At 45.0% G+C, this 13,770-nt stretch overlaps 1 protein-coding gene across 3 annotated transcripts in view; it reads right to left on the bottom strand.

Annotated features, from left to right (window-relative positions):
• The window catches only part of fam189a2 (family with sequence similarity 189 member A2), an 87,647-nt gene that overhangs the window by 59,237 nt on the left and 14,640 nt on the right, over window positions 1–13,770 (bottom strand). For 2 of the 3 annotated variants that reach the window (XM_067983520.1, XM_067983519.1), the window contains exon 2: window positions 9,866–9,922. The exons of the other annotated variant lie outside the window; for it this stretch is intronic. In XM_067983520.1, coding sequence (XP_067839621.1) covers window positions 9,866–9,922 — 57 coding nt within the window. The remainder of the gene's footprint in view (window positions 1–9,865; window positions 9,923–13,770) is intronic. 3 annotated transcript variants of the gene reach the window in all.

Here is a 13,770-nt window from a genome sequence, read left to right as displayed (position 1 = left end):
CTACACTTCAAAAGTACTTAATTGGCTGTAAAGCACTTTGGGATGTCCTGAGGTTGTGAAAGGTGCTATAGAAATGCAAGTTCTTTCTTTTCTCCTGCATGTGTATTTAAAAGTCAGTTGTAAAAGATTACATTCATTTTTAGGAGTTGCAATTTTTTATGATTTTATCGATTCAAGGAAATAGATAAAAGATGTTCCACAATAAATATATCAGATTACTAGATCATTTATTATTTAATAAATTAATTTCATATCTTAAACTTTTAAAGTCTCAGGTGATGGTCTACTGCTTTCGAAGACTGAAAGTGGAATATTATGACGGCATAAGATTATCCAGTACTAAAGTCAATCACCAGCAGGATTTGCTGTTTATCAGGGTGCATTACCAAAAGCTTGCCTAAATCGCAATGCAAAGAAGCTCTCAAAACTTTGGAGAGTTGGGACTCACTCATAAGAACTATAAGAGAACCAAAATAAAATATTCCAGGGTGAGAATGTTAGATCCAAAAAATATAACATGTTTGAGGTTTCCTGCATACGGTAATGCATGTTAGTATTTACCCACTTTAAATTCCATCTACCGTTCCCTAACCCACACATTTATCTAGTTCAGATCACTCTTAACAGTCCTCCTTATACGGTCACCTGGACATACAGTTGGTTTCATCAATGAATGTTATAATATTACAAGAAGTAGTATAAGACTTCAAGAGGAAATGGATAGATTAGCAGAATGGACAGGTGCAATTTAATGCAGAGACACAAGAGGTAATGTGTTTTAGCAGGAAAAGCAAGGAGTGTGAGTGTACACTCAATGGAAAGACACTGAATGGTGAATGAGCAGAGAGGCCTAGTGGTGCACATATGGCTGGGAAATTCCTGAGGGCCCTGTCAGCATACATATGGCAGAACAGAATCTCTCCCTGCCCTAACCCCAGGCTCGAGACCCTGACCAAATCCTGGGGATAGGCTTATTTGCATATCCACGATGGGATATTCCCTTTTGAAAGTTACTATTGAATCTGCTTTCAGGCAGTGCATTCCAGATCATAACAACTCATGTATAAAAAATTCTCATCTCCCCTCTGGTTCTTTTGCCAATTACCTTAAATTTGTGTCTTCTGGTTACTGACCCTCCTGCCAGTGGAAACAGTTTCTCCTTATTTACTCTATCAAAACCCTTCATTACTTTGAACACCTCTATTAAATCTCCCCTTAACTTTCAATGCTCTAAGGCGAACAACCCCAGCTTCTCCAGTCTCTCCACATAACTGAAGTCCCTCATCCCTGGTACCATTCTAGTAAATCTCTTCTGCACCCTCTCTAAGGCCTTGACATCCTTCCTAAAGTGTGGTGCCCGGAATTTTACACAGAACTCCAGCTGAGGCCTAACCAGTGATTTATAAAGCATAACTTCCTTCCTTTTGTACTCTACGCCTCTGTTTAGAAAGCCCAGGATCCTGCATGCTTTTTTTTAAAACAGCCTTATCAACTTGTCCTGCCACCTTCAAAGATTTGTGTAGACTCCGTCTTTGAAGTGAATTCAACATGAAAGCAAATGGCTTTTCAAGTTCTGACAATTCACAGGTCTCTTATAACCCTCACAACCATCACACTCAACAATTCAAAATTTTGACTTTACAGCTAAAATACTGTTATCAAAATATGTGATCCTCCTCTTGTCAATTAAACAATAGCATTTCAGAGGGAGTTACTGAATTTCTTTTTTAATTGTTCACAGGATCTGGGTTTGCAAGGCTGGCATTTATGGCCCATCCCTAGTTGCCCTGAGAAGGTGTTGGTGGGCCTTCTACTTGAACCGCTGCTGTCCTTGCAATGTTGGCGCACTCACAATGGTGTCCTGTTGAGTTTTCCAGATTTTGACTCGGCAAAGACGAAGAAACAGTGTTCCCCTGACATTGATATCTTGACTTCTCAGTGACCTTTTTCTGTGCCTCAACTCTAGGGCAGTACTGAGGGAGTGCTTCATTGTCGGAGGTGCCGTCTTTCGGATGAGACGTTAAACTGAGGCCCCGTCTACCCTCTCAGGTGAACGTAAAAGATCCCACAGCATTATTTCAAAGAAGAGCAGGGGAGTTCTCCCTGGTGTCCTGGCCAATATTTATCCCTCAACCAACATCAATAAAACAGATTATCTGACCATCATCACACTGCTGTTTGTGGGATCTTGCTGTGTGCAAATTGGCTCCCGCATTTCCTAAATTACAACAGTGATCACACTTCAAAAGTACTTAATTGGTTGTAAAGCACTTTGGGACATCCTGAGGTTGTAAAAGGCGCAACAGAAATGCAAGTCATTCTGTCTTTCAAGTTATGATCTACTGACCCCTCCCAAGTTCACATTAGCCTTTGGGTCGTACGAGAACCAAAGATTTAGCAGTGAGAACTGAGCCACTATGACACCAGGCGGGTAATTTTAATCCCCAAGGACAGGTGGGTTGGGGACAGGGGGAAGGTAAAAATTGTAAAATGTAAAACCCGCCTCCAACCCGCCACTTGCAGTTTTAATGGAGACAGGTCGAGGGGCGGGTGACCAATCCGCTCTCAGAAGGTGGGTCATAGAATCATAGAATCATAGAAGTTACAACATGGAAACAGGCCCTTCGGCCCAACATGTCCATGTCGCCCAGTTTATACCACTAAGCTAGTCCCAATTGCCTGCACTTGGCCCATATCCCTCTATACCCATCTTACCCATGTAACTGTCCAAATGCTTTTTAAAAGACAAAATTGTACCCGCCTCTACTACTGCCTCTGGCAGCTCGTTCCAGACACTCACCACCCTTTGAGTGAAAAAATTGCCCCTCTGGACCCTTTTGTATCTCTCCCCTCTCACCTTAAATCTATGCCCCCTCGTTATAGACTCCCCTACCTTTGGGAAAAGATTTTGACTATCTACCTTATCTATGCCCCTCATTATTTTATAGACTTCTATAAGATCACCCCTTAACCTCCTACTCTCCAGGGAAAAAAGTCCCAGTCTGTCTAACCTCTCCCTATAAGTCAAACCATCAAGTCCCAGTAGCATCCTAGTAAATCTTTTCTGCACTCTTTCTAGTTTAATAATATCCTTTCTATAATAGGGTGACCAGAACTGTACACAGTATTCCAAGTGTGGCCTCACCAATGCCCTGTACAACTTCAACAAGACATCCCAACTCCTGCATTCAATTTTCTGACCAATGAAACCAAGCATGCCGAATGCCTTCTTCACCACCCTATCCACCTGTGACTCCACTTTCAAGGAGCTATGAACCTGTACTCCTAGATCTCTTTGTTCTATAACTCTCCCCAACGCCCTACCATTAACGGAGTAGGTCCTGGCCCGATTCGATCTACCAAAATGCATCACCTCACATTTATCTAAATTAAACTCCATCTGCCATTCATCGGCCCACTGGCCCAATTTATCAAGATCCCGTTGCAATCCTAGATAACCTTCTTCACTGTCCACAATGCCACCAATCTTGGTGTCATCTGCAAACTTACTAACCATGCCTCCTAAATTCTCATCCAAATCATTAATATAAATAACAAGCAACAGCGGACCCAGCACCAATCCCTGAGGCACACCGCTGGACACAGTCATCCAGTTTGAAAAACAACCCTCTACAACCACCCTCTGTCTTCTGTCGTCAAGCCAATTTTGTATCCAATTGGCTACCTCACCTTGGATCCCATGAGATTTAACCTTATGTAACAACCTACCATGCGGTACCTTGTCAAAGGCTTTGCTGAAGTCCATGTAGACCACGTCTACTGCACAGCCCTCATCTATCTTCTTGGTTACCCCTTCAAAAAACTCAATCAAATTCGTGAGACATGATTTTCCTCTCACAAAACCATGCTGACTGTTCCTAATCAGTCCCTGCCTCTCCAAATGCCTGTAGATCCTGTCCCTCAGAATACCCTCTAACAACTTACCCACTACAGATGTGAGACTCACCGGTCTGTAGTTCCCAGGCTTTTCCCTGCCGCCCTTCTTAAACAAAGGCACAACATTTGCTACCCTCCAATCTTCCGGCACCTCACCTGTAGCTGTCGATGATTCAAATATCTCTGCTAGGGGACCCGCAATTTCCTCCCTACCCTCCCATCACGTCCTGGGATACATTTCATCAGGTCCCGGAGATTTATCTACCTTGATGCGCGTTAAGACTTCCAGCACCTCCCTCTCTGTAATATGTACACTCCTCAAGACATCACTATTTATTTCCCCAAGTTCCCTAACATCCATGCCTTTCTCAACCGTCAGTCAGTGAAAGCTTTTAAGGAGACTGCGGGCCTCCATTTTAACAGCATTTTTATTTTTAACTCCTGTGGGCCGGGATTCCTGGGCCTTCTGCTTCACGCCACATAAGGGGAGGTGAGAAGGCCCAGATCAGCAGGTAAGTGCCTTTATTGCACTGCTCGTGGGCTCAGAGGAGCAGGAGGGTTTCCTCCAGACCTAACAATCCTACCTGCCACAATCCCACACACGCAATCGGCTGACCACCCTCCCCCACACTTCTGACCCCCTGATCTATCCACGGCCCCCCCCCCAACCCCGATGTTCCACCCACGATGTCTCCGATCCCCCCCCACAATATCCGACCCTCCTCCCCCACGATGTCTCCGACCCCCCCCACAATATCCGACCCTCCTCCCCCACGATGTCTCCGACCCCCCCCACAATATCCAACCCTCCTCCCCCACGATGTCTCTGATTCCCCCACAATATCCGACCCTCCTCCCCCACGATGTCTCCGACCCCCCCCCACAATATCCGACCCTCCTCCCCCACGATGTCTCTGATTCCCCCACAATATCCGACCCTCCTCCCCCACGATGTCTCCGACCCCCCCCACAATATCCAACCCTCCTCCCCCACGATGTCTCCGACCCCCCCCACAATATCCAACCCTCCTCCCCCACGATGTCTCTGATTCCCCCACAATATCCAACCCTCCTCCCCCACGATGTCTCCGACCCCCCCCACAATATCCAACCCTCCTCCCCCACGATGTCTCCGACCCCCCCCCACAATATCCGACCCTCCTCCCCCACGATGTCTCTGATTCCCCCACAATATCCGACCCTCCTCCCCCACGATGTCTCTGATTCCCCCACAATATCCAACCCTCCTCCCCCACGATGTCTCTGATTCCCCCACAATATCCGACCCTCCTCCCCCACAATGTCTCTGATTCCCCCACAATATGCGACCCTCCGCCCCCACGATGTCTCCGACCACCCCCCCCCTCCGATATCTCTAACCACCCCCCCCCCACGATGTCCGACGCCCTCCCCCCCCCCCCAACCGATGTCAGACTTACTTGGTATCCGTTCCCCAGCTGCTTTCCCATCCGACAATCTGTCAATCGATTATGTTGCGTCGATGAGATAAGGAATGAGGCATTGGAGACTGGTGATCTTCAAACCACCAAATGACTTGTAGGGGCTGATGTTGACAGATGTGTAAGGCTCCATTAATTGTTTGCTGGATGTACTAGATTCCTGTTTGACAGCGATCAGGATTACTATGTGGGATGGCGTGACTGACTGTTTTACAATCTGATCTCACTTGTTGGTTTAGTCTGCTCCAAATCTTAGTCTTAATGACACAGAAATTGTAATGCATTAGGTTATTAGTTTTGATTCGGCTGATGTTGAGGATGGCTTGCAATCTGTGATGTATAAACCATTCACATGATGCTTGTGATGGAGTCAAAGGCATCCAACAGCCCCTGTTCATATTCACTCAAATTGACATTGGCTGTTATTTGCTTTCGATGAGCCGAATGGCCCGTTTCTGTGCTGTAAATTCTATGTAATGTAGAAAGGGTCATTAGAAGCTCACAAACTCTTGGTGACGTCAGCTCCATTTATTTAATATTGTCAATTACTGAACTTGATCCCGGTCCCAAACACGTGAAATAATCACTTTAATATAATGATCGCATTTAAAACTAAACCAGTGTCAACAGTACGAGCAAGATGAATTCAGGCTTTTGGGTTTGATCTCTCGCCCTCTCTCCCCCTCCAAAAAAAAACATTCCTATCAAAAACCCCAAAACTGGACACCAGTATATAAGACAATTGGAGGGACTGTCTCCCCATCTCCCGGATTTCCGAAGACTACTTCTGAAGCAAAGTTCAGTATAACTAAACAAAAGATGCCAATGAAACATTCTGTAAAATAGCAGATAACTGAGGGGCGACAGAGTGATGTGACACTCTTTCAGGCATTCAGTGGTGTCCAATGGCGTCCCAGGATCAATGCAAAGTGGTTGTGTATCAACACTAAAATAATGAGAGCACTAACGCAAAAGGCCAACTCACGCCAAATTACGTTTGTACAGAGCGCAGTAAAAATCCAGCCTTGAGATTGCTCCTCTTATAGAGACACAGAGATACTTGGTTCACCTTGAGCTTTTCGGTGGGAATCAAGAGAAGATCCTTTCACAATCATCGTTTCATTTCGGTAAATTGTAAATTCAGTAATACCATGGAAAGATTACACAAATTTGTTTTTATAATGCGCAGTGAATTATACATGAGCAGAAAGCTGCACGGGCTTTGAGAGAAAGCCAAGCCTTCTTTCCATAAACCGATTATGTTCACCTTTTTAAATCACCTAAGGCAAAGTTTTGCCAACGATGATAATGAAACTCGGTAATATCTAACCTTATAACCCACATTATTCAACCTTGACCAATGGTGCTCCACAGATGACATTTCAATGGTCAAAGTAACACAAAAACAATTGCATTACACAAGAGCGTTTGATCTTCTCTGTCTATACTTATCTGTAAGACGTTTAAATCTCATTGCTAACCACATATTTAACCAGTTCTCATTAAAGGAGTTTCCTCAACCTAATGTTAGTGCCTTTAGCTACAAGGCTCTTCCACCTTATTAAAACTGTAAATCCCAGGTGACGAACAAATACCTATGGGACAGGGTACTACCAATCTTATAAAGAGTAGGACAAATGGCAAGGACATGAGGAAGCAATGGTTAGGTGATGCCGATTTGGGTTTAAAGTCAGAGATTGTAAGGGAGATAGCCTATATCTCTCCTAAACTGTAGGAAATGACATTTCCTCTAATTTATCAAGGTTTGTTATATTTGTACACATATCCTCTGGATTGTTAATTCGATAGATTAAGTGAGTGGGCAAAACTGTGGCAGGTGGAGTTTAATGTGGGAAAGTGCGAGGTCATCCACTTTGGACCTAAGAAAGATAGATCAGAGTATTTTCTAAATGGTGAGAAACTAGGAACTGTGGAGGAGCAGAGTGATTTAGGAGTCCAAGTACAGAAATCACTAAAAGCTAGTGGACAGGTACAAAAAATCAGGTTGTGTAGACTAGGCTTGTATTCCCTCGAGTATAGAAGATTAAGGGGTGATCTAATTGAGGTGTTTAAGGTGATTAAAGGATTTGATAGGGTAGATAGAGAGAAACTATTTCCTCTGTTGGGGGAGTCCAGAACAAGGGGACAGAACCTTAAAATTAGAGCTAGGCCGTTCAGGGGTGATGTCAGGAAGCACTTCTTCACACAAAGGGGAGTGGAAATCTGGAACTCTCTCCCCCAAAAAGCTGTTGAGGCTGGGGGTCAATTGAAAATTTCAAAACTGAGATTGATAGATTTTTGTTAGGTAAGGGTATTAAGGGTTACAGAACCAAGGTGGGTAGATAGAGTTAAGATCAGCCATGATCTAATTGAACGGTGGAACAGGCTCGAGGGGCTGAATGGCCTCCTCCTGTTCTTATGTTCCTAACCTAAATTAAATAACTTCACTCCTACATTGGCCCTGCCTCTCAGCATTTTGAACAGTTGGGTCACATCCGCTCCCGAACTTTACCAGAGTTCGATTTTGTACCTTTTCACAACTTAGTCCCACAATCATCCTTGCCCTTTGCGTCAGAACCTGAGAGAGCAGCTGGGAAGGCCGAGTGAGGCAGCCCCTGAGGCACGAGGTTTCTGGCGGGAGCCAAGCAAGATGGCAGCTGTCTTGCCGATGTCGAGCCAGAGAAAGTTCCAGCTTATCAAGGACTTGGCTGTCTTAAGAGCCAGGCAGCACTGCGGGCAGGCACGGAGTCGGGCAGCACTGCGGGCAGGCACGGAGCCGGGCAGCACTGTGGGCAGGCACGGAGCCGGGCAGCACTGCGGGCAGGCACGGAGCCGGGCAACACTGCGGGCAGGCACGGAGCCGGGCAGCACTGCGGGCAGGCATGGAGTCAGGCATGACTGAGGGCAGGCATGGAGTCAGGCGTAGTGACAAGAGGGATTTAGTTGGCTGTCATCAACATTCGCATTGAAGCTAACACCACATTTACAGATGAATGTCAATGAGGGCAAAGTGCAGATGAGGAAATGGAGATAGGGTTGCCAACGCTCCAGGATTGCCTTGGAGTCTCCAGGAGTTAAACTTTAATCTCCAGGACACTGTTGCGAGCAAACCACAGCGGTATAAAAAAAATCTGCCTGTTTTCCTTTTCATTTTCTTTGAACACTTTTGCTTACTACTTTTAAAAATATTTGAGATGGGGAGAAAATGGCTGTTTGACTGGGTGGGGCAGTTGGAAACAGCCTCCAGGAATACGTCCAACCAAAGTTGGTGGCCTTAAATGGAGAGGGTGGATGCTTAGAGCCTTTGGACATGCTTGAGGTGGCTATGAGGGAGGAGAAAGGATTGGAGGAGGTGTACTGAGTACGTTGGAACAGGTCGGAATGGAAAGAACGTTAAGACACAGCGCACAGAGGAAATTTCCCCCCAAATTAGCCAGTTACATTGGACAATCTATGTCGGGACCAAAACTAAAATTAGACTGCCTCAAATTTTTCAGATATTTTAGACCTGGTCAAAAAATCACAAGAATGTTTTTGGTCACAGAAATAACCCACCACATGGCACCTACTTTAAATGTGTCTGAAATGCATCGAACAGTTTTTGTGGGCTTGCAATGTTAGTATTGCTGTTTTAGTAAAACAAGAAAGTTCACAAGGACGGAAATGCCAGCAGGATATTTATATTTCTTTTTTTAAAAAATAAATAATTGCTGGTGTCTCGATTGCTTAGAAAAATGTTGTTCTGAAATGAAGCCATCTTCAATACCAGCTGCTCCCATCACTACCACGGGACTATGTGTCCCCATTGCTATTGTTTTGCACAGAATACGTTAACAGTTCTTTCCAGACCTTAAACTACATCGATCCGTGTACCTTATAACAACAACAACTTGCATTTATACAGCGCCTTTAACGTAGTAAAAAAACGTCCGGGGGGTGCGGGGGGCGTTCACAGGAGCGTAAACAAACAAAATTCGACACGGAGCCATATAAGGAGATTTTAGGACAGGTAAAAAGAGGTAGGTTTTAAGGAGCGTCTTAAAGGAGGAGAGAGAGGCGGAGAGGTTTAGGGAGGGAATTCCAGAGCTTAGGGCCTATGCAGCTGAAAATACACCGATCTAGGTACCTTATAACAACAACAACTTGCATTTAAGGTGGTAAAAACATCCCAAGGTGCTTCACAGGAGCGATTATCAGACAAAATTTGACAAAATTATACACCATCAATTGCAACAATGGAAACAAGAATGGATCAACTTCCTCACGGAAAAGATTTAAAGGACTGAATCAGTATGGAATATGCAGATGGATGAATTGACCTGACCAAAGCGCCAAGTCACCAACTGATTGTTGCTCTGACTCCCAATCTTTGATGTGTGCAGGGCACAAGTCTTCAAGTGAGATGCTGTGAATATCCTGCTCATTCAGCACATGGCTGGTGTGGAGAACACACACTGAAAACTTGTGTGTTCGTGAGAGAGAGAGAGAGAGAGAGAAAGTTCGCCTACCAGAAGCAGCATTGGTCTTTTCCATGTGGTTAACCCTAGGATGCCTGAAAGGATCACCTGTAAATAAGAAAGACATCCCAAGTCACGGTGTCACTCGCGGGTTCAGACACGCTAGAAAATAAAGCAACTGCAAAAAAAATCAAAATCAAACAGTTTACGTGTGTTCTAGAAAGATTCCGTTAGATAACCTGAGCAAACTTACAATCTGTAAAACCCGTTAATGGAGACAGGTGAACACTAAGGTAATTTGTTAATGAGGATTTTTTAAAAATGGTTATTTATAAACTGGGATTGTTCTCCTCAGAGCAGAGAAGGTTATGGGGAGATTTAATAGAGGTGTTCAAAATCATGAAGGATTTTGATAGAGTAAATAAGGAGAAACTGCTTCCACTGGCAGGAGGGTCGGTAACCAGAGGACACAGATTTAACATGGTCATTACTAATATTGCACAGAGAAATTTCTGTTCTTTGTGAAGAGAGAGGAGAATTGTGCATCATTTAAATCATGATGTCACATCACGGGTTTGCAAACAGTTGAAAATAAAGTTTTCATGAATGTCCAGATCATTAAATTAAGGACACGGGGAGAAAATAAACCTGCAAAGAGCCGTTTTTTTCCCTGCCGGGCCTGAGTTAAAATGGCGTCAGGGTCTGATTGACACCAATGGATTCTGATTAGCGTATTAAGATAAGGACCCTGTCTTCTCAGAAGAGTGGGTTAAAATCGGACAGAGGGATCCAGGCGGCTAAGTAACCCAGGGTATTTTAACTGCCCACCTGTCTAGTTTCTGCCCAGTGGGTAGGGTTAAAATCCGTCCCCTCCCACCCCCCCCCCCCACTTTCAGGCTACAAATGGCCTTGAAGTGAAATGATGCTCTGGGCTTCAGCTTTACCAGATCCTCTTGTTCATTCCTACAACACTTGACAGCAATCATAGAATCATACGGCACAGAAGGAGGCCATTCAGCCCACTGTGCTTGTGCCGGCTCTTTGAAAAAGCTATCCAATTAGTCCCACTCCCCTGCTCTTTCCCCATCACCCTGCAAATTTTCTCCCTTTCATGTATTTATCCAATTCCCCTTTTGAAAATTACTATTGAATCTGCTTCCACCGCCCTTTCAGGCAGCGCATTCCAGATCTCGCTATGTTAAAAAAAAAATTCTCTTCATCTCGCCTCTGGTTACTGCCTGCAGTATTCCACATCTAAGACAGAACATTGTGGAAAGATAAAAGTAACTTGTGTGGAATAAAAACAGAAATTCTGGAAATATGCCGTAGATTTTTCAGCACCTAACAAGGGAATAGAAAGAAAGAAAGAACTTGCATTTATATAGCACCTTTCACAACCTCAGGACGCCCCAAAACGCTTTACAGTCAATGAAGTACTTTTGAAGTGTAGTCACTGTTGTAATGTAGGAAATGCGGCAGCCAATTTGCACACAGCAAGATCCCACAATTAGCAGATAATCTGTTTTAGTGATGTTGGTTGAGGGATAAATATTGGCCAGGACACCGGGGAGAACTCCCCTGCTCTTCTTCGAAGTAGTGGCCATGAGATCTTTTACGTCCACCTGAGAGGGCAGACGGGGCCTCGGTTAAACGTTTCATCCAAAAGACGGCACCTCCAACAGTGCAGCACTGGTACTGAGAGTGTAAGTCTAGAAAGAGCCCTAAAGTAAGGCTTGCAGCATCATTTCGAGGCGATTTAAGAACCCCTTTTGTTTTATTTCTTTCATGTTTGCACTTACTTCATCAGGAGGCTTTGTGCCAAGTATTCTCACACAACCATTTTTTGGTACATTCATGATATTTGAACAATGAGTTTCCTGGTGGGAATTTTCCTTTCACTTTTTTTCGGGAAGTAAAAGAGGAAGATTAATGGAGGGATGCCAGCAAGTTCAGACTGCGCCAATCTGCCCCTCCCAATCATACTTACAGGCAGAAGAGCTCCTACTTGGTATAACTACCAGGAAATGACTACACAGCTACCAGGTCACCAGACACAGCACTGTGCCATCTTGCTGAAAGGACACCTGGAGTTTCCACGCGCCTTAGAGTTAACACTGCCAGTGACAGTAATGGTCATCCACACTCTCAAAGTCCTGTTCATTCACCTCCTCCCAGGCAGGCTGCAAAATTGTCCTTTGGGCAGAGTGCCCCGCCATGATAAGCAGGACCAAAGTCCTCGTTCCAACATCTACTTCCACTTTCACCATTAAACAGGGGCCCCGGAGCATTGCACTGTTCAATCACATGCTCCCCTCCCTCCCTTCCCCACCCCCCCCCACCCCTCCTTGGGACTTAGCTGAGGGCCACTTCCCCGTCAAATGGGCGAGCTGTCTCTGGAGGTGCCTACAGTTCGCCCAGTTATTGAAATGAGGCTTAAGGCCCAATTTCAGGTGAGCTGCGAGCCTGCCGATTGGGCACATGCTGCCCGAAAACAGTTCATCACCAATTTCTGCCCCTGCAAGTACAGATGAATGTCCTTGTGCAACAAGCTGTATACTTACTGAACGCAAAGCAAAACTTAATCTCCATCCCCAAGTACTTCATATTATATATTATAACAGGGCACTAAAGTTCCCCGCATATAACTATTGGTGCAGAATTGATATACCATTCAGCTGATAGGGTGAACACACCTGCCACCTACAGGAACAGCCAATAAGGTGACTGGTGTAAATCCAGAGTGAACTGCCGCCTTGTTTCTGATGAGTGAGTGAGTGAGCGAGCGAGTATGAGTGAGCGAGTAAGCGAGAGAGTGAGCGAGTGCGCGTGAGCGAGAGTGAGTGTGAGCGAGAGTGAGTGAGTGTTAGTGAGTGCGTGTGGGTGAGAGTGAGAGTGAGTGATTGATTGTGAGTGAGTGAATGAGTGTGAGTGAGAGAGTGAGAGTGAGCGAGTGAGTGACTGTGAGATGAGAGTGAGCAAGTGAGCGAGCAAGTGAGAGCAAGTGAGTGGATGAGTGAGCGAGCGAGTAAGTGAGAGAGTGAACGTGATTGAGTGAGTGTGAGCGAGAGTGAGTGAGTCAGTGTGAGTGAGAGTGTGAGCGAGAGTGAGTGAGTGAGAGTGTGAGCGAGAGTGAGTGAGTGTTAGTATGTGAGTGTGGGCGAGAGTGAGTGAGTGAGTGATTGATTGATTATGAGCGAGAGTGAGTGAGTCAGTGTGAGTGAGAGTGTGAGCGAGAGTGAGTGAGTGTGAGCGAGAGTGAGTGAGTTTTAGTATGTGAGTGTGGGCGAGAGTGAGTGAATGAGTGATTGATTGATTATGAGCAAGAGTGAGAGTCAGTGTGAGTGAGAGAGTGAGTGAGAGTGAGCGAGTGTGAGATGAGAGTGAGCAAGTGAGTGAGCGAGTGAGTGAATGAGTGTGAGGTGAGAATGAGCGAGCAAGTGTCACTGAGAGACTGCATTTATATTGCACCAGTCTTTCCTCATCACTAGGTATCAGCCTTGTGGCTCTTTTCTGCACTGCCTCCAGCACTGAATATCTCCTTTGTGTCTCCAACACTGGGTGCAGCACTCGAGACGTGGCACTAATCAGCTTCAGCATAACTCCCTCGGACTATTACTCTGCTGTTTTGGCTATGTAGTTTAACATTCTATTGGCTTCATTGATTACTGATATGCATTGGTCAAACATGTTGAGTGACAAGTCCACTAAGTGGTCTCTTTCAATATAATCTTTAGCTATTGGAAGACCATTCATGTAGTACAATGCACAGCACTGTCCTACCATTAACCTATTTTAATTTCCTAGTTTGGTATCAACTGCAAATCTGACCACTTTTCATTGAGTTTTTGAATCCAAGTCATTTCTGTAAACTAGTGATCCCGACATCAAGACTTGGGGCATCTCATGAAATACGTCACGCCATTACAATATAACTCTTCTAACAAATACTCATTGTT

This window comes from Heptranchias perlo, chromosome 4 (assembly GCF_035084215.1).
Source record: "Heptranchias perlo isolate sHepPer1 chromosome 4, sHepPer1.hap1, whole genome shotgun sequence".
NCBI lineage: Eukaryota > Metazoa > Chordata > Chondrichthyes > Hexanchiformes > Hexanchidae > Heptranchias > Heptranchias perlo.
Note: the sequence above shows the minus strand (reverse complement) of the source record. Positions and strands in the feature narration are given on the sequence as shown.